The 21710-nt window shown below is 46.6% G+C and overlaps 1 protein-coding gene across 1 annotated transcript; it reads right to left on the bottom strand.

The window, feature by feature from the left end:
• P5CS (Delta[1]-pyrroline-5-carboxylate synthase) lies at positions 1–13252 on the bottom strand. Its single transcript, XM_065439744.1, has 6 exons — positions 13147–13252; positions 3918–4627; positions 3573–3800; positions 2341–3508; positions 2185–2280; positions 1–261 (listed from the first exon to the last, which is right to left on the bottom strand). The coding sequence occupies exons 2-6, from the start codon at positions 4533–4535 to the stop codon at positions 95–97; spliced, it is 2277 nt and encodes a 758-aa protein (XP_065295816.1). The 5' UTR covers positions 4536–4627; positions 13147–13252; the 3' UTR covers positions 1–94.
• Between the last annotated feature and the right edge of the window lie 8458 nt (positions 13253–21710).

Below are 21710 nucleotides of genomic sequence, written 5' to 3' on the forward strand. Positions count from 1 at the left end.
TGGTGTGAAGAGGTTACGGGCAATTTATCTGCAATGCACAAGGTCCGCGAGACGAGTATGTACAGTATAGGCTGTGGCAGGTAAGGCAGTGGGATCAGGACGCGGGAAGCTGCTCGTGCAAGTAAATCGAGGAGCCCGAGTCCCCGAAGTCCTGGACAACGTTCCCGTTCGCCCTGAGCAACCACTTGGTGGTGAGCAGTCCCTCCATGCCCACGGGTCCCCTGGCGTGGATACGACCCGTGCTGATGCCCACCTCGGCACCTGCGGGAGCAAGTTCGCACGGCTCTCTAAGCATCGGAGAGAGCGAAACCCACTAAAAGACAATGAACAGCACTTAGCTGTAAGCTGCTACTCAGTGACTGTCAACTTACCGAACCGTAACTGTGTGTGTGTATGTAGCGAATTATCGCCACCAATGAATTGCAATAATCCTCTGCCGCCGGGCCACGTACTTCAGCGTCCGATGCTCCAGAGCTCTTCATATCGGCAACTGCACGCAGTGCAGCGTTAGCTACGGCTCGTGTCAGCCAATCGTAAATGAGAACCGTCTGAATGTTTCAGAGAATGGAGGATGACAAGCTCATTGGGGGTCACTAATCCTTCCACGGCCCTTCCATTCAGCCAGCGTCGCGCAGAAGCGGATTAGCGAGATACAAAGGACGAGCACCTTTGGCTCGCTGGCTGACGCGACCCGTATATATCTCGCTGCACTGCGCACAGTTGGTGAGACGGAGTACAGAGATGGCATCACACCCTGAGCTGCGGAGTTTCGGGAGGGAGGGCATCCAGGCACCTTACCACGAGTGCTGCGGGAGCGCTGACGCGGAGCCCGGCGACAGCTCCTGTCACGAGCACAATGGCCTCGAAACTTGAGGCAAAGGTTGCACCTGCTTATCAACTCTGTCGTCTCACTTGAGGGACATTGTAGGAAGCATGGAATTGCAATCATTAGGCAAACGAAACAAAGAAAAGAAGAACCGATCATGGCTAAGCGGTTCCCGCACAATTGTCCCACCGGTAACTTCGGCGGCGATCAATCTTTGCTGTTCGTTCTTAATGCGTCGATTACGCCAGACTGAAGATAAAATTACACCATATCAGTCGCGATACAAACTATACGATGAAGCGGAAAACGGAACTAGTCTGTATAAATATACTTATCAAAATATTCGCGTCACTCACTTATGTGTAGGCCTCGGAACGTAGCACCGCGTTTCTTCTCTCCCGTTATGAATACTGAGCCCAATGCGTTGCATTCTAACTCGGCCTGCTAACTATGGCGTTGGTAGCGGATTGTTTACACGGCGATCTCATGTAAACGACTTTGAGTAGGAACCAGGAGGCTGAGGAGAGCGAATAGCCCTGAGTTCTTAACGTGCGATAGCACTACACATACTCATGTGCATGTCTCACAATTATTAGTAGTACTATAGGGTTTGTACATTGAGGCAAAATATGATATGTATGCCTTCATTTAAGGAAGTTTAAAGTATGCAGGAAATACGCTAGTCATTTTGCAGTCAGTTCTAACACTCTTGAACAGAGGTTAGTTTAAGGCGAGACGATTAGACACGACTTACTCGACTGAAAGGATTCGTGCGTTCGGCAATAAGGGTTAGACGTCGCAGATGTTATTTGCCTACCACCTATTATAATTTGTCTGTTCGGACCACGTTGATGACACAGACTTAGGAGGGATATCTTAATAAAGCTAGCAAAAAAAAAACAATTATTTCCTTAGTTTTTTTTCTTCTGTGTTATTATTAAAGTGCCTCTTTTGTTTATTATCGTATAATCATGGGTTTATGCGCCGCGTCCCGCCTTCGCTTCTAGATCAACAGTTTGCGAAGAATGGAAGCGTTAGGCCAGAAATCAACGTTTCGACAAGGAGAATTCATCAGGATGCTGACGGAGACAAGTTCCTTTATCGAAACGTTGCCTTCGGGATGCGGCTGTGTGTTCATCCTCTGTTGATCAATTCGAGTCTCCATGTTCTTGTGACTGATTGTGACATACTAAACAGCTTGCTTGCTTGCTGGCGCGTAGTGTATTTGCTTAATTGCTGTGCCTGTCATGTATGATGAGTGTGCGGTCCGTTCTCCTCACAAATATAAAAACAAGAATAAAGTACGAACCGGCAAGCCGCCCACGGCGTCTTGACAAGACGAAAGTGGAAACACATACCTAGCCCGAAGCGATAGCCGTCAGCGAACCGCGTGCTGCAGTTGTGGAAGACACAGGCACTGTCTGCGCCCTGAAGAAACCGCTCTGCTGTATCCTCTGCAAGGCAAGGAACCGTTTGAAGCAACGCTAATATGAGGCCTGTAATTCTTCACTTACTGTTCTCCGTGACGATTGCGTCTGTGTGAGAGCTGCCATGCGTGTTGATGTGCTCGAGAGCCTCTTCGAGAGAGTCGACCACCTCGACGGCACACTCGAGCCCGCTGTATTCGATGCGCATGGAGGGGGCCGGCGGTGGTCCGAAGGTGAGCAGTTGCGCTAAGCGAGGGCCCGAGTATATGCTCACACCGCGCGTCTTGAGCGAAGAGCACAACTCCGAGAGCAAGCCGCCGTCCACGTGGTCACGGTGCACCAACAAGGTTTCCATGGCGTTGCAGGCTGCCGGGTAGTCGCACTTGGAGTCCACCACAATACGCACGGCCTTTCGCGGGTCCGCTTCTCGGTCCACGTACACGTGACAGATGCCGTCGCTGTGACCTAAAACGGGAATGCCACGGCTTTTACGCTGAATTTCGCGCACCAACTGGTTTGAGCCCCTGGGTATAACCATGTCGATGTACCCCTCGAGCTGAAGCAGTTCGTCTACGTCCTCACGCGTGCTGACAAGGGCGAGAGCGTCGGCAACACCGTACGGCTTCAAACACTCCTGCAGGAGCTCCCAGAGACAGCGGTTCGTATGAGCGGCTTCACGACCACCCTTGAGCAAAAGTCCGTTGGCTGTTGCCACCGCAAGTGCGGCCAACTGCGGCAAGCAATCCGGGCGAGCCTCAAAAATGACGAGAACAACGCCGATGGGCACCGTCACCTGGCTCAGTTCCATGCCTTCCGCCAGGCGCGTCCTGCGCACGACGCGGCCCAAAACATTAGGAGACATGTGTGCGATAGTGCGCAGTCCGTCAGCCAGCGAAGACAGCTTGGCTGGCGTCAGGGCGAGGCGCGCCAGCATAGGTGCACTGAGGCCCTGCTCCCGCGCTGCGGTTAAGTCGCGCTGGTTGGCTTCCATTACGACTGACGCGCGCTCTTCCAGAACACCAGCCATAGCCATCACTGCCTCTGAGCGCTGCGCCGCTGTCAAGGACTCCAGTGTGCGGCTAGCCTTTCGTGCGTCGGCGGCCAGCGACTCGAGGGGGATCATCTTGGAGCGGTGCTCGGTGAAGAAAGTGCCCACGCGCTTGCCTTGCACGATGCGCGTGATGGCCATTTCCTCTAAGCCGCTGCCAATAACCACTGACACGCCGCGCTCGAGCGCCCACGAAGCTGCCTTGATCTGTGAGAGAGAGAGAGAGAGCATTAGCAAACTCGCGACTAGCACGCAGTGCAGCCTGGCTCACTTTGGACTCCATGCCTCCGAGGCCTGCCTTAGATTTGGACCCGAACTTGATGGTCCCGTTCAGGGAAGGGTTGTAAGTGTGTAGAAGTTTTGCACCGTCCTGATTTGGAGGGTGTGTGAAGATTCCTTCCACGTCGGACATCATGAGCAGGAGGTCGGCATCTGCCTGGACGGCCAGGTGGGCCGCAAGGCTGTCGTTGTCGGTCAGGCCCACTTCGTCGCTATGTGCCTGCGCGCGATTAGCTCATGATATGTCGCGGAAACACCAAGACAGTGCTCGAATGATGTCATTAAGCAGCCTTCTGTTAAATTCAGTGACTGCACAAAAGGACCGTCACTCACTCACCAGATCCTCGAGCTGCGGCGAGGACACAGCGTCGTTGGTGTTGATGATGGGAATGATGTTAAGGCTGATGAGCTCCAGCAACGTCTTGCGCAGCCAGTGCCTGCTCTCCGGGTTGTAGAAGTCTGGCCGAGTGACTAGCACCTGGGCGATGTTGACTCCGTACTGGTTGAACATGGCGTCGTAGAGAGCCATCAGCCCGCTCTGACCTACAGCAGCCGCGGCCCGCTTCTTGGGGTTTTGCGCCTCCTCGGCGGCTAGCCTCGAGCTCCTCTCGCCACGCTGAGCCAGCGTCTCGCGCATAGACATGGACATGCGAATCTCGCGGTTGAGCCGCAGCTTGCCGAACGCCACGGCGCCACTGGTCACCACGAGCATCTCGCGGCCCTCGTTGTGGAGCTGCGACACCTGCTCCACGATGGAGGCGAGCCGACCCAGCGCCAGGCCGCACTCGTCCTCGCGCGTCAGCACCGCAGTGCCGAGCTTGACCACCACACGTCGCGCGGCCGCCAGCTCGCTGCGGTACGCCGCCGGCCTCCGACCGCCCGCGGCTCGCTGCTGCGGCTCCAGCCCGGCGCGGCTGCCGTAGGCCAGGCCACGGGCACTCGCTCGCAGCCACATGTTCACCCCGCTCAGCACCGCCCGAGGACTTCTGGCAGGCCGTCCAACAGCGCAGACGACTTTTGACGCGTGCCTTATCAGCCCTGCATTAGCTGGCGCATGGCCCATGCATGCATGCATCTATCTCTCTCAACAGCAGCAGCGTGCGCTGTCGGCCGAAGTGAGCGTGAAAGATCGTGATACAAAGGCTTCTCCCTATCCGTCGTCGAGCAAGGTCGAGGGTGGCTTGAGAGCCCATTTGTCGCGGAATCGCCTCTCCCGAGTCAACGACAGGTGAGATACGTTCGCCAGTCACTGCTGCCAATTGCTCGGCGATGCTGTGCCCACGCGCAGAACCGAACGTTATCCGTGTTGCACAAGCACACATCTCAGAGGTCAAGGACTTTTCTGAAACTAGAAAGCACGATATTGCGTTACACATATACGCCGATGTGATCCGGCTTTCTGACATTTAACTGCCAATCAACGGATCCCTATAAAAAAAAAAGCACGACATGCGTCATAACTCCCATAACCAATAATGCCATGCATGACGCGAGACCATACGGGTTTTCATACATCATTCCATGTGATCATAAGTTATCATTGGATGCTGGGGCTATGGGGCAAATGGGTTATCTTGAATAATTAAGGATGTTGACTTTTCGATACGCGAACACCGCTCGGCTTCCTAGCTCCTCGACCCTACGTTTTCTTTCTTTAACTAGATACTCTATAGATCATGTGCAGTGAATACCCTAGAAATTCCACAGTAGACACGATTTCCAGGCTGCGCAACGCGCTGCATTGGCGTAATTAACAGACTGAAGATCTCGTTTTGATGAGGGTATATTGGTGCCCACTTGAACATTTCTTCAATTCTCACTGTGCTCTTCGCTGCGCTCCAAACGTCTCTGATTTGGCAAAACCAATAAACTGCAATTCATCTTCATTTTACTCATGGACGTTGTTCTCACGTTGAAAAATCTCTCTTGGCATCATCTCCGTCCCGAACCGCTCTTTATTTTGTCGACTGTCGAGCATTGGCTATCTCAAAAGGACTTGCTGAGGACCTAGTTGGTGCATATCTATACTAGCCATAATTATTGAGTGCAACAAGCACTTGTCCCGTGTCCACCCCCTTTTCTTTCGTGCTGTGTTCGTTTTTTTAGCCTGGTTATCTTGCTTTCTGCTTATCTACCCACTTCTCGCTACTGCTTCAGCGCATAAGTGCCACGACTAACGCTTCACTGGTTATTTTTCTGATTCTTTTAGGGACAGAGTTTCGCTGCCTTCTGTGCATATCTGGTCAATCCAGTGAAGCAAAAATAATCAGGGGAACAGGGAGGCTGGATTTGATTTTCGCTCGCCAAGCTTCATAGCAGCGACGGACACCATAATTTGAGCTGTAATCGCCAATACGATTGTATATTATTATTACAGAGTTAACTAAACTCTGTGCTTTTCACTAGGCTCGAGAATTAGGTACACAGAATATGTTGCGAAGTGCAGGTGATTCCACTTCATATGTTTATGCACTGTGGGAAAACGCAGTACGGAAAAATATTGAGCAGTGCATCAAACGACACATTCCATTTTTTTTTTTTAGGAACTGCTGCTAGCTACGAACATTACATCAAAAGTTTAAGCTTTGAGTTGTGTTACGTCTCAACACGGCAAAGCGAATTCCTTCGGTGTTCTCCATGGGGCAGCCCTCCCCCCCCTTCCCGCCCCCCTTTTCGCCCCCCATTCATCAGCGCCTATCCAGAAGTCGACGCAGCGCTGACGTGGACTGCTGATTCAACAAAGACTCCTCTGCCTGAGCCTGACAAGTTGAGCTAATTGATGAACTGGGCCAACGTCGAAGGCTACCGTGAGAACAGCATCGACCTCGTATTCCCAGATTACTACACTCTTAAGCAAATGTACACCCTTTAGGGTGTATATTTGCCACACAACACAACAATAATCGGCATCTGTCTTGCTTGCGTTTCCTTCCTTGAAAACGCTGCGCTCGCTACTTTCCTGTCGAGAATGCTCTGTCATGCTGATAACGGACATGCCGTTCGGGGCTTAGAAGTACCGGGCTCGCCGCGTTAAAGAAAGGAAATGCGGATAAGATAGATGACGATTATCGTTGTGTGCCAAAAGGGTGTAATTTTGCTTAGGAGTGTACGCAGTTGCGCCATACGCGGCGACGAAAGTGCAACATAGGAGGCGAATCCGGCGGAACGGTGCGGCGGCATGGGCGCGAGTTTGCGACCGATTCGACGACTGTGTTGGCCGCGATACAGTCATCAGGTTCCCTAGTCAGTCGGTTAGGGAAGACGACAGGATTAAAAGCGGAGACCTTGGTTCTAAAGTGGGGCTGACGTGTCCTAGGTGTGAACTCAGACGCTTAATATACTCCTACATGGAGTGGTCTTCCGTATCTGGAGCTAGTGGAAATAATGTAAAATAAACTCTTTTTTTCTTCGTTCCTACTACCGGACGTGCTCGTCGGTGGGCTTGGTGGATTCCTGGCCCACACGCCACCTCGAGCCGCAGCAGTAGTTTGCTGCCTTTATTTCTGCAGTTTTTTCTAAAGTCAGTAATGCACAGGTTAGTGAAATGCTGTTAATTAGTAATTAAATCAGCGATTATTGCACCAATTTCGATGTCGACTAGTGCTAAAAGCCTCATCAGTAAATGTTATCAAATTATCCTTTTGTCTCAAATCCGCTATTTTTAATGATCTGAAATAGTCGCAGAAACATGCGGTAAAATTATCAAACACTGAAATCAGTGAAAGAACAAGAAAAATTAATTATACAGCTCATTAAAAAAGGAGTAATTGACCCTGTGCTTTTCTTGGCTTCATTACCTGTTGGCTTCACATCGTTGTTACTAAAAATATAAGCCTCTGGTTATTCTCGCTTCATTGCATAGCGATGGTTTAGACTCTATGGCAGCCGATACCTTGTGGTAGCGCACGAGGATTACTGGACAGTTTCCTGCTCCTAATATCGCGTGCAACATAACGCATGTGGTTTACTAACCGACATTCCGCACCCGCCGCCATGTTCGTGAGCAGTGCGGGCTAACACTTCTAGAGCGAGGTTATAAATGCATGTACAGAGGTGCTCAGGATAGTAGACTGAGCCGTCGCCGTAACTCAACTGGTAGAGCTCCGCCCGCATCAAGCGGAGGTTGCTGGTTCGGCGCCCACCAACGGTAAATCATCTTTTCTTGCAAGTTTTATTTTCATTCCAATTCTCATCATTTTCTTTTTTTCTTCTGCGAATAACGAAGTTTAGCGCAAATTTATTCATCATTCCTAATTAATTATATGTTTCGATGAAAAACGAGTAGTCTTTCCCTGTTGTTTTCGTGGCTTCACAGCTGTCTCGGCTTCGTATGATCAATACACTGAAGAACCGTTTCTTCCTTTTGTGGGTGTCGTTGCCTCAATCCTGACCCCTCATATGACTGCAAGGGGCTAGTGTCTTCTGCGCAACCATATAACCTCCCATTTCGAGGCCTTTTGAGGCAAACAGGGAAACATATTTAACTATAAAGAAAACGTGCCCTTCGTCATCGAAATATTTATAGAAATCAACAAATATAGCATTTAAAGGGAACCGTATAGTATAAGTTTCTATTCGAGTGAGTACAATAAACTCCTGCGTAACCACTCAGTGGCACTTTTTCTTTCCCCACCATCTCATTTGCATTACAGAGTACAGGGTAGTGTAGAGTATAGCACAGTTACGGTCGTGTGAAGAACCGTTTCAAGGTTGCTCCAAATGCTACTGACCTAGCGCCAATATGACCATTAGCCGTCTTTCTGTGAACCTCTTCCTGTAATCTGCATAATTTTAATTTTGCTTAACAATGCCGCTCTATATGCTATACATACACTGTTAAACATCTAACTCTTTTTTACCTGCAAATAAATTGAAGTGGCTCTCAACGATTCACCGTTGTGCAGAATATGCGCACCAAGTCCATTTACGTACGCAGGAGATTCAGCGCTGTATCAATGCACCGCAGTCTCTAAGGCTAAAGTCTTTCAACGATTCGCTTGATCAACTCAAGTCACTGTCGTAAATAATGAGAACAGTGCGTGATCCTCTAACTTCGCCACAAAATGCCTTGCTCTATAAGAAGGTCATCAAGAGACTGACGTAGCAGATCACTTCTTGAGGTTACCGGTCAACTGTCCCCGTTCACTGCGCATGATCCATGAGGCGCTCCACTCTCGCAGGGTTCGCGTATGGACAGTTCTTATTACACTGAGGAGCTGCAAGCAGCACTGGCAGCGTGCATGTGTTCCTCATCGCCTGGACCTGGTGGTATTATATACGCAGCCTCTTGACAACCCCCACCAAACAGCACGAAGTACGATTCATGGTGTAAAGGTATGGTTCATTCAGCATGGAATTCTAGTCTCCTCATGCCGCTGCTCAAATCAGGCATATGGCCCGTAGATTGCTAAAACTAACAGTGCAAAAAAAGGACACAAAGAAAGGGCTGGACAACACAGCTCTCTTGTGTGCGTGCGTGCGTGCGTGCGGGCTTGTGTGCGTGCGTGCGTGCGTGCGTGCGTGCGTGCGTGCGTGCGTGCGTGCGTGCGTGCGTGCGTGCGTGCGTGCGTGCGTGCGCGCGCGCGCGCGCTTTCGTTCTCTTAGTTTTGCATTAAACAAGCTCAGGCATCTACTTCGGTGACCATTGGACACTTGTTGCCAGATTCCTTTTGGCTAGTTGCCTGGGAAATGTGATCGAGATAACATTACCGGCGTGCACAGGGTGGAATCTATACCATTAAACCTACACACTGACGCTATGACCTGCTGCGGACGTTGAGCTATAGATAACATCACTGACCCTGTCTCGCCTGGAGCTTACGATAACGTTACTTACCAAGCCATTTTGACACCTTAGAGGATGTCCAATTAGGTGGATGTGCCGTTCAACGGATACAGAGCAATTTGAAGGATAGGTATTTCTCCGTGGAAGCAAAGGATGACGTGACATCGCACCATGAAGGCTACTGAGAAGTACTACTAGGTGTACTGCCGAGTCGCCCGCTCTTTACCCTAGTGCTCGTCGGTCTATATTTGATTCCCTTCTGCGATTTACTCATGCCTCAGTCTGTATGCAAGTGATATATGTATTTTGGCATCTGGAGTGACGTGTCCAGATGCGCTTACTAGACTCCAGGAAGCGATTACGCTGACGTCAGATTTTCTTCGAGGAAGAGATTTGGATATATCTTATAGGAGTTCTATTTGGTTGCTTTCACACGCAATGCATTAAAACCGTAATTTTAATAAACTGACAAGCAATCACCTATGAAAGAACGCGCCGCATTCCCGGAGCAATAATAAATTGCAACATGTGTTCGAGCTGTGACGTATCCTAAAGAAAAAAAATAACATTACTTTTACCCGTGTTTCATAAGTTCTCACCGGAAGGTTGCGTGGTGCGTCTCTTTTAAAACTTTTAAAGCGCACTATTTCTGTGTTTCCTATACGATCTAGCTGGCTTGTACTCAGTAGGGGCGTGTAGCACAAGCCTCAGTGCCTAGCATACTGCGTAAGCTCAAGCCCTGCCTTGGAATGCCTTGACCTTCCCAGCTGTGCATTTACGGCAACAACTGCATTCATCACACATGGACACCACATCGCTATGTACACTTTTGCCGACGTTTCAGGGTCCCTCTCAGACACTTCGCCCCGCTTCCACTGCACCATCTCATCTCCCTTCCTGCGACTAGACCATGCGCATTCAGCGTATAGCGCTATTATTGTCGCTTCCCACCGCGAAATGCACTGTCGAGCGTCACGATTGCGGCAAGGCCATCTTTACAGCTGTGATGCCTGCACCCACTTCAAGCCTTCCTCAGCATTCTTGGCATCAAAAGGAAAGCTTAAATTGGCCCTCCATCAGGCCATTGCTAATATTGCTGCGTGGAAATCGCAGTGGATGTCCTCGCGTTCTCACGGCTACTTTGGTTAATTCCTCTGCAATCTCGCTAGGTGCAAGGTCGTTCCCTTGACATCCATCATCATCAAATTCAACATATCTCATTTGACATCATCGACGGCTGGAGAGCTTCGCAGCCCTAAGTACTACTCTGGAGTTCATTGTTCAGCAATCATCAGTAATTGTCCAATGTCCATCTTCTGTGACTTTAAGGCATCCCTCCAGTGATGCCGTTTCATCATTACCTGTGAACAGCTCATATCAAACTATATAATTTAAAATTTCAACACTACACATTCGACAAGGGAGACAATATCATCTGACGGTGTACACCGGGCCACAGCAGAATCTCTGATAACGACCGTGCGGATTAGAGAGAGAGGAACAAAGAGAAAGGTAGGGAAGTTTACCAGACAACAATATCCAGTTTGTTACTCTGCAGTGGAGGAGGGAAAAGGGAAAATAAAAGATAAAGAAAGATAGGGCTTGTAATATCAGGCTGAGCAAAAAGCACTCTGGGGCGTGCAGTCGTTCGCACAGGCAGTTGTTCGAAGGAAGCGCACCATCTTCTGCTGGCAGTCGATAAGGCTACTTTTGGCTTTTCCGTGCAGGAAATGATGGTAACTTGTGGGGCATTCTGTAATCAACGGGTGCCAGCACTGCACTCTGTGTATATGCATTGCACTTTGAGCAGACATAGTGTACTGGTTGTTTAAAAGCACGCGGATAGCAACCTGTAATGGCCGTTGTATGAATACTACCTGCAAATAAGGGGGCAGGTGCTGGGGCAATCCGCCCACGATGGTGTCCACTGTATTGCAATACTACTGTCCAGAACCGATGTAGGAACAAGGCCTCCTTCACTGGCCGGTGAATTTACATTAATACCGAATTTACGAACACTCGCCTCCATAGCGTGGGCCTCTGTCTCCAGCTTCGTATTCCGCTTGAGATACCGCAAGCTGAAGCAACATTTTTGTGCCGCCTGCGTCTCGGCATCGGCGTGAACTGCAAAATGTACCAACCTCACGCAAGATGCTTCCTCTTCAGCAAAGATAGTATGCAGTGAAAGCCAACGTGCAGTGCAGCAGCGATAGCACCGCGTGTTCGGGCAGCACAGGCTACCTTGGCCAGTGCGCTATGGAGAATTACGTTTTAAAGAGTTGGAAGAATAAAGCAGTGAAAAAGTTCAGGCCAAGTGGTTGTATCGTTAGCCCACCAAAGTTTCTCACGTTTAAACGGGCGGATTGCAGCAACGAAGACGTTTGTTGAGATATTGGTGGGCTAGTCGGTTGGACATTATTGTTGCAAAGGCAGCGCATGTGGACTCACGGACTAACACTAAAGAATACAAACACGAGCGCCGAACTGCGACTAAAGATTTATTGCTGTGCGAGAAGCGTTTATGTTCATGCTTGAACACAACGCATGCGCAGGTGAAATGAAGGGCGGGGTCGAATGGCCACGTGTTTGTCTGCTTTTGTGCTCGTCGAAGTGTACGCGAGCGCGCTGCATTTACAAGAATGAAGGCCTTTGTGAACTCGACATGAGTGTACATCTTCAAGTTCAAAAAACACCCAGCGGGTGACAATATAGAGTGAACAATATTGTTTCCAGCACAGTGAATGTTAGAATGCACGATGGAACTGAATAATGCTAACATAAACGAGCAAGTAAAAAAGAATATCAAGGACAGGAAAGAAAGGCAACATGGGCATAAGAAAGAAGCCTACGGAGTCGTAAGCTGTTGTTGAGCAGAACTGAATGGAATGCACTACGCCCTAAATGCCAAAGTATTTCATTGTCCACAGGGCTCAGGCAATCAGACATAAGAGGATTAGCGTCTTCAAACGCTTGAAGCACGAGTCAAACGCAGTGCTTTAATAAGCCGCGATATAATCTATACAGCCTAGGAAATGTTTACACAAAGACTTCTATAATTCAGGCGAAAGGCAACCTTCGCACATCTCACTCACGAGATATTGCCGTTAATGAAGCGCCACCCTATAATATGTGTACCTAACATTGCCAGATTTACCAGCTTGTGCGCCTTGAAGCGTAGGTCCGCGCCTAGCTTCTGCAAACAAACAGAACTTCGAAGTTTACAGAGGGCACAATACACTGTACATGCATCTGGAAAGAAAGAACGAAATCCCATATGCAAAGCGCTGTAGTGTGAAGCTTTCAAACGCTGTCACACGTTTACTCGTATACGACATGTTCAGGTCGCGATTAACGCTCCGACATGGATGCGTTTTAAGGGAGGAGATTAAATGCCCAGTCGGCGAAGAATAAAGCGATCAATCAAATCTTCAGACCCAACACGTTGTACTACCAGATGTGCTCTATTTCTCAAACGACTCTTGAGTGATTTTTACCGTTTATGTTGCGACAAAAAGGTGCCTACTCAATAGCAAAGGCATGCAGTAACGCCCCTTAACAGATTACCACACGCTGCAGTGACGGCATCTCATTTTTGGCCAGTTGAAAAAGTTGAAGCCTTCAAAGCACAAATCACTGTCACGTGTGGTGTTTCCATTTTTTAGCTGCAATGAGCGCTCTCGGGTTCGGAATGCATCCTTCTAGAGCATCGCCAGTCTCGGTGTGCTAGTAATCCGACATTATGAAGGTGACGCACAGTGATGTAAACAGGGTGTTCACTTACGGTTGCGGAGCGAATTGAGGGCGGTCGTCAGCGCAATCACGCAGTGGACAGAGGCAGACGAGATAACCGTCGCTATTGAGCAGCCGCGCGAATGCGTGAGCGCCGAGGTGTGGTACGCAGGGATGCGAACACGAGAAGCGGCGCAATCCGATCGTCCCGGCAAGCACCGGGCGCCGCGCGAGTCAACAAGGGATTGTCTCCGCTGGCTCGACTGACTTTGGAAGCCGCTCCTCGAATCCCGCGCGACTGTTCTCTCGGAGAGGAGCCCTGTTTTGTTCCGCTGGTCAAGGGCGTCGCTTTCCGTGACAAGAGCTTGTGGAGCAGCCTGCAGATTTGTGATTGCGCATCAGGGACAAGGCCACTGTAGCGCGCATACACCCCGTCCAGACAAGCCTTTTATTTAAGGTTGGCATTTGAAGCAGTGATTTTTACAGCCAAGCTGTCTGCGGCTACCCTCTGGAAAAATCGTGGGGGCGAACAGCAAACGCCTTGCGGCAAAGCCAACTTTCTCGCGAATGCTCTGTAGCTTTCAATCTAACGCAGGTATCCTGCAAAAAATTGTACTGAAATTGGCCGCTGAGGCGACTCTATCATTACGCCGAGTTTCATTTACTTGTCATAATTAGTTAGCTCAAAGTGAAGTTGTAAACGTTACAAAATTCCCGTCGGCTGTCAATACATGGGCATCTACGAATGGAGTATGATTACAGAAAACGGCTGTAACTCTTCTTTTATAGAAACTATCCCGAAACAAGTTATATGACAATTAGCCCCTAGCACGACTCTAACATCACGTTGAGTTTCATTTACTTTTCTTAATTACGTAGTTCACAGTGAATTTATAGATATTGCGGAATTCCCGAGTGCTGTCAATACATGGGCTTCTGCGGGAGGGAAACGGACAGCTCCATGTTTGTCCGCTAGTATAAAACTCTAGTTCTTCCAAGTTTCATTCAGCTAATTAACTAGGAAGTATGCTCAATCGCAAATTACAAGCAAACGTGTTTTGTTTCGTGCACTCCTTTGAACTGCGCCCCGGTCAACGCGTATCGTTGCTCGCGTCGAGGCTCGGTATAACGGCCACCTGCGTCTAAACGGCGCTCCGTCGCAGTGGCTGTCTCGACAATACCTGCGTCTTTAGAGCGGTGTCGTTAAAGCTCTTCGGCGGTAGCTATGCATGCGTGACGTAGTGCGCGCCTGATAAGGCGAATAAAGGGAATTTTGGCACCATTTCGCTCCACCGTTCGCTATGGGAAGACCACGCGTGATCAGTACGCCTCAATAGTTGAATACAAAAAAAAAACCTACGCCAACATGATTTATACAACCATAGCAGGTTTGCTGGTCAACCACCTTCACAGGGTGAAATGGCTCCTCAATTTTTTTTCTTTATTTATAAGTACACCACAGGTTCAAATAAGAACATTGAGTGATAAGGAAGTACAACAAAATTGCATAAACATAAACAGGAACAAATGAACGTTGTTAACGACTATAAAAATTCTATACAATACTTAACGCACAATTTTACAAGAAGTGAGTGTACTAATTCTGGCGGAATGTTTCACGGTTAGCGATGGAGACAAGCTGTCAGGAAGGTCATTCTAGAGTGCAATGGCTTGTGGCAACGCTCAGGAATTAGAAGCTTTGCTTCTATATGCAATATATTCGCTTGAGGCTGAGATAATTATGAAGATACGCAGTGGGGTTGCAAGGGGCAATTTGTGTTTTGTTGTGCCGTGAATACATTTGTGCATCAAACATAACAGTGCGATTGTTCTACGGGTGCATAATTCTTTAAAGGATAAGCCTGCTTTAATTCTAGTGACACTAGAGTGCCGGTCGCAGCTTGGTTTTGCACTGCTTATTCTAAGATTGAAATTAAGTTATCTTGATGAGGTGACAAAATTGACGAGGCGAATTCAAGTTGCGTACAAACGAAGGTTAGGTAAGCTAATATGCGTGTACTGACAGTTAGTGACGTAGGTTTCGACGTAAATAACCTAGTGTTTGTGATGCCTTAGAGCACACGCTAATGATATGTGTTTTCCATGAAAGATTAGGCGTGAGATTTAAGCCTTTAAGCCCAAGTACTTATACGAGTGTGCCTGAGCATCTAGAGAGTTATTTATGGAGTAGGAAAAGTTTGAATTTGACTGTTTACGATAAAATGAGGCTATTTTGCACTTGGATGAGTAGAGGGTCGTTTTCCAATTAAAACACCAGGAATGCATTAGGCTAAAATCGTTTTGAAAGCAGATGTGGTCATCAGGACTTTTAATAGCTCTATATATAATGCAATCGTCGGCAAATAGTCGCATGCAGGGGGGAGTGTTAGATGGTAAGTCATTAATGTAAATTAGAATAAGCAGAGGACCCAAAACACTACCTCGTGGTACGCCAGAAGTCAGACGAGAAAGAGAAGAAGAAGAATGTACAACTGTTAACTGCCTACGAAATGGAAAAAAATTTCGAAGCCAAGATAGCGTATATGAGTGAAGTTCAAGAGCAGATAACTTTGAAATGAGCCTAGACTGAGCAACACGATCGAATGCTTTAGAGTAGTCTAGAAAGATACAATCAGTTTGAAGGTTATTATCCATGTTAAAATACAAGTCGGATGTGAACTCACATAGATGCGTGTCGCACGAAAATGATTATCTGAACCCATGTTGATTAATAAAAAAGTTATTGGACTCGAGGTGGTTAAAGATATTAGATGCAAATATATGCTCGAGCAATTTTCAACAGGTGCAGTTTAGTCAGATAGGGAGGTAATTTTCAGACGAATTCTTGTTACCACTTTTGACCAACCAACCAACCTTTGCCAACCTTTCAGTCATTCGGGAGCAGTCCTAACAACGATCGCGTGATTTAGCTATGGACAAGGTATATTTTAGCACCTTGGAATTCATGTTACCTGTGCCTGTGGAAGATGATACTTTGAGATATGAGATGAGTTTTGCTATCCCTTCTGCTGTAATGTTAATTGGCGCCGATCCCTTCTGAAAAAAAATGTCTATGATAATTAAAAACATGCAGTTACAACTAACAAGTAGCGCATCAGTACCGTATATGAGACTTCATATTGAGACATCGGTAGCATATGTCAGTCCGTAACCTCAATATCAACAGCAATTCAGGCTTCTGCCATTAGTTAAGATACTTATGCAACATGCAATACAACGCAAAAAATATGCCACTTAAAAATTAAAAAAAAAAGAAGTAGTTTCGGTTCAGAGAGCGAAGCAGTGACCGCGAAAGCTACTGCAGTGCGTATTACGCGTCAACACTGGCACTGCTGTTTCGCGTAGTATCTGTTGCAATAAACGTTCGAAGTAGAGCACGAACTATCCGCTCAAATAATCGTCCGTCTAAAATCGAGCTTCGTATGCAGCGCGTCCGTTGCATGCGGAAACACTTTGGCTGAAGACCATCCGGTGTCCGACGCGTAGCGGTCCTGGACCTGTGACCAACGCGCAGATTGGGTCGGACTTACAAGCTCTCTGGTGAGCCTCGTACATAGGTGTGCAATGCGGAGAACCGAGCATCACAGGTTGTTACGTCCTGCTCCCGATAGCGCGTTCTCCCCTGCTGAGCTCTACGACCGCCTTTGATTGCGCGGTGATTGCAAAAATATATGTATATATACGTCATCAAGAGCACAATACCTTTAATAAAGCATTCTAACCTTCCTTTGCCTACTTTCCTAACAATTAGACCAAAATCGCACGAATTCCTCTATCGTGCCAACTATCTCTTTGAGATGATTGCGACGTGTTGACGAAGATTTCCCTACACATACCCACAACGGGTGATTGGCAAAGAAGCGGTCGGTACCTTTGAAATTAATAAGAATAAATGAATAAATACAAGGCAATAAAATAGTCGTCACATTGCGCGTAGCACGGCGGCGCGAGAGCACATGAGCTAGCGTCAATTTCCTTTACACCAACGACGCAGAATTGAAATGTGCAAATTTATTTCATTTCTTTAACCGCTTTACAAAAGCTTTGCTTCGCTTAAGATTTCAAAATGTGCGTTGGATCTGCATAACTTTTTAATCTCGAGTTTTAGAAGGCAATCGCTTCTCAACGTGATACCTAGATCGACCTTTTTTTTTTTTCAGTGCAATGCCAAAGAATAGTCATCGAAATAAGCACAGGCGCGGCTGCTGAGGTATATTTTGCCTCTCGCAATTACCCTTCTACTCTCGGTGCAGATGAATGGTCATGTAAAGGTGATAGTGAGAGGAACAAATGAAAAACACTAAAGCGTCCCTGAATTTTATTTTTCTTATTTCATAAAGCGGAAAGTTATTAGTGAATGGTCTGTGAAGAGTGACGTGTCGTAAGCTGCTTTGTTTCATACTGCAAATTTCAACCAGTGGTACGTCCACTGACAAGAGCAAGCAGTGAAAAGCAAATTAATGTCAAAGAAGCCAACCCATTTGCAAGTACACAGGTACAGTTCTACTCGGCATTTCGACAGAATGCCGTCTGATCAAGTAAAATTATTGTTAGGAATGAATCAGGTAACTGAACTTCGAAGATCGATGCCATGAGGCAGCACAAGAATGGTGTCACCAAAACCAAGCCCTGCGAAATGTCCCCGTGGAGCATGCCCAAAGGACGGGTCACAAAATAAACTGGAACAACGCGCATATATCATATTCACACAGAAGAACTTGACAACAAGGCTCACTCTTGAACCTGTAATCATTAAAACTATAAAAAACGCAATGAATGTATCATCTGGCGCCCTCAATCACTTGCGCTCTTAAACTCTGTGTCGTGCGCTCATGGCTATCCTTGACAACCTTCTGTCTAGCCGGCTTTCCATTGTGAAGAAGGAATATGGATCTTGAAACCTCATTTTGCTTTGACTATAGTCAGCGAGATGCTTCATTCTTCAGTGCACTTCTGCACATTGCTACAGCTTGAGCACTGTGAAGATACGCGCAATTGATCTCATTGCAAAGCAAACGAAATTTTTCTTTCTGGAGACTATAGGAATGCCTGGAAAACGGTTGCGGAACACCAGTAAACTTTTTAGCGGTATCTGCTGCACTCATACGGGGCCTAATTTTTTAAAACTATATAAGCCACCAAAAACGAAAAGGGAAGCATCAGTAGCACCTAACATTTTGTTCCCTGATCTTGTGGTTTGTGCAGCACTCACATAGTGTAGATGTGAAGCCTAGATGTTAGTGGCACACACCCACTCTGGGGGATTGGCCAAGACCTAGGCAGTTCAATATAAAAATAAGAAAAAAATGTAGGAGAATGTAAAAAAGATGTGTGATAGGTAAATGAGAATTAAGATAGATTGTAGCTAATGATTTTATTTTAATTAGGGAATAAATGTAAGCAAGAATACAGTTGACCTAGATGTATCTTGTACGAAGATAACCAAATCTTAAGTTCTGATTTTTATGTCTAAATCTCGTTAGACCCTGCAGCAATATCCTGGATGGCATCGTCAACCTTCGTGTCCTTGTGCCCAAGGATCGAGGCCCCCATCGATAGTAAATTTTGAACGTGCAAGTCTAATCTGAGAATGTAGAACCGTGTTTATAAGCTTCATTTTTGCAAATTAGAATATACTTGACAATCACTGAGAAAATGATATGTCATGTTCGCCGCAAAAGGAACGCTTCGGTGAGGGTGCCAGACCGGCTCTGTGTGCAGGTAAAAAAATTTAATTCGACAGAGTGATTATTGCAACTTCCAGTGTTCGTGTTTATTAACAGAGCTTACCATTCCAATGATGTGACAAGTGCTGAAAATCTGATGAATTTGTTCAAGACGGGGTGCAAAATGCACGCAACATCATTTTCCTCAGAAATCTAGCCTCTATGATGAAATCTGATACCGGTAGTATTTGAACAGCCGGACCATTAAGGGACACTTCAACGAATCTGTCAGTTCGTTTAGAAATAGGCCCTTATGCCCTGGAACCCAAACCAATCTAATCAAAGCTAAATGAAGGGGCACTAATGATTTGAAATCTGGCAAAACCTCACCAGAAGTAGTGAGGGAGAAGCACAACGACAGAAAATCCGTCACGACCACTGTGGAACATGTTGATGTATTTAATTTACGGAGTGCTAGAATTACAGCCAAAGCTATCGCCAGAAAAACAGGTATAGTTTTGGAGGCGAACCGAAAACTACAAATTGAAAATAGGAGAAAATATTCCAATTCTGCACGCTTTTCGTTTTGGGAAGCGTCACTCTCTTGACCGGCATGTGCCAAAAGTAATCGTTTACGATAGAGTATAACATGCGATAAGATAGTACCTCTGCGTTTTTAGGAAAAGTATAATCAACCTGCACCTTAATAGAATTGGTGTTGCAGCATACAAGAGTCACCTAAAGAATTACTGATCAATGAGAATGTTCATGAACATAATTTGAGGTGCGTGGAATCTCGGCCAGTACAAGCCCAAAAAAATTCGGACTGGGAGATAAAAACTGTCTGTGAACGCCTTTAAGGAGATTCATATAGCCTTAAAAATGATTGTACAGCTAACAATCAAAAACGCGTAATGAGAGAAGGGATCCTATACCTTCCAAATGTAATACTTTATTTGCTACACATATAGGTAGCCCTACACATAATCTCAAGGCCTGCCTATCCAGAAGAACAAGGAGTCGAAGTTTATATGCAGTAGTTCCAGAGTTCAACACACACCCAAATTGCAATACCGGGTGAACATACATGCAGTAGACTGATAATAGCGTGTTTATTCGCATTCCTGAACGACTATTGCTCAGCCTACGTAGCAAACCAACCGCACGAACACCCTTTGCTGCAATATAGCCAATGTGCGCCTTCCAAGACAGAGAACCGTCATATGTCACGCCAAGATACTTGACAGTCTCTACTTGTGGGACGAAATCTAGATGAGAAGAGAGAAAAATATTTATGCGGCCTTTTAATGGAAATGCTAGCACAGATCAATTGTTGACGTTGAGACAATGATGAAGACAATGATGCATCGTATCAAGCCATCTTTCTATAACGGGCAAGTACGTCTGTAATATTCGATAAAGTTTTTGGATGTAATTTGCCGAAGAGAAAACGCTAGGTCATCATCATGACATGGGCTAAAGCTCATTAAAATATTAAATAAGACTGAAGAAAGCACTGGCCCTTGTGGAATGCTTCTTTCCTGCGCGTACCTAGGCGAAGAAAGACCGCTTCGGAAACACTAAAATTATCTGTTCCTTAAAAATTCTGTAATGCATGCTTGAAGCTATTTTAGGAAGTTTCGGAGGTGATTGATATGCTTTTGATATGTCTAGAGTGACTAATGCCGCACGCTGCCTTTGGCACCATTCCAATTGTATACGGCTTTCAAGGTCAATATGAGTATGCCATATTAAGCACTGTTTCCTGATGCTGTTTCCTGATGCCGTTTCCTGATCTGAAACCAATTTGCTTCGGACTCAGGATTGATCGCTCATTATGGAACTTTATCAAACGAAAATTTATTACTCTTTCGGTCAATTTCACGAAATTTGAAGTTAACGCGACAAAAACGGGGACAAAATAAAAGCAATTGATATTGTTGTCCTTTCCCATCCATGACCCATACCCACTACGGCAGATTAGCTAAGAAGCAGGCACTTTTAGGAGTGTTTAATATTATGATGATAATAACAATAAGATAATAAAACAATATTATCTATAAGTGGGCGGGAGAAGATAAAAATGTCGAAATGAAAAGAAAGAGATAATGAATGTCGAGATAATTTAATTTTGGAAATTTAATCAGGTAATCGTTTTGTTTTCTTCAATAAAGCAGTAAATTGCAAGAAAAGCGTCCCTGCGGCTGAATACCAGTGCATGCAGACGCCCGAAGAAATAGAATGGCCGGCGAAGTTAGACAGCCCAAGTTGGCGAAATATAACTGCTGTTTCCTGATGCTTTGCTCATTGACCGCCGTGAAGGCAAAGTGTTGCTTAGATTCAAGGACCATGAAAGTGCCATAAGTGCCATCAAACAAGTTATTGCTCATGATGGGACAAACTACAAGTTCAGCTTTGCTGCTGCTCTTCCTAGGTGGAACCGCCGGGATCTGCCCCGAGCGGTGTGGCGTGAAAGGTAGCGAAAATTTCTTTGTCCTGTAAATCGGCGGCCAGATAGAAAAAAAAAATGCGCAATAGATTTAAGTACACTGCAAAAATAACACAAAGGGGACAAAGCCAGACCAGACCTTTGCAAATAAAAGTTAGTCGTTGGTATACGGCAGCGCAGTTTTGTAAAAGAAACTTCACGTTTTCTTGATTTATTATTCCTTGGGAAACACGTATGATAAAAAAGGCGATGTGAGGGTGGATTTTGAGGAATGCGGAATAGTGAGATGTGTAGAAATTTCTGCACCAAGCCGTGGTTTACGTACGCCGACGTCGGTAGAGCAGAGATAACAGGGCCAACGAGGCACGTTCGTGCAGTGATTCCGCCATTTCATTCAAGTACAATGCACAGTGACCTGTGGCCGTATAACGTAAAACTATTGCAATATGTTTTTACTCTAGCTTCCTGACGTTAATTTGC

Source organism: Dermacentor albipictus, chromosome 1 (genome assembly GCF_038994185.2).
Source record: "Dermacentor albipictus isolate Rhodes 1998 colony chromosome 1, USDA_Dalb.pri_finalv2, whole genome shotgun sequence".
Taxonomy (NCBI): domain Eukaryota; kingdom Metazoa; phylum Arthropoda; class Arachnida; order Ixodida; family Ixodidae; genus Dermacentor; species Dermacentor albipictus.

Bases quoted from the DNA above. Each gene is read 5' to 3' on its own strand.
- P5CS (XM_065439744.1), bottom strand. From the start codon at position 4,535: ATGTGGCTGCGAGCGAGTGCCCGTGGCCTGGCCTACGGCAGCCGCGCC. The intron at 3,801-3,917 runs GTGAGTGAGTGA...AATCGCGCGCAG, and splicing joins CGCCGCAGCTCGAGGATCTG to GCACATAGCGACGAAGTGGG. The intron at 262-2,184 runs GTATGTGTTTCC...TTGCTCCCGCAG, and splicing joins CGGCTATCGCTTCGGGCTAG to GTGCCGAGGTGGGCATCAGC.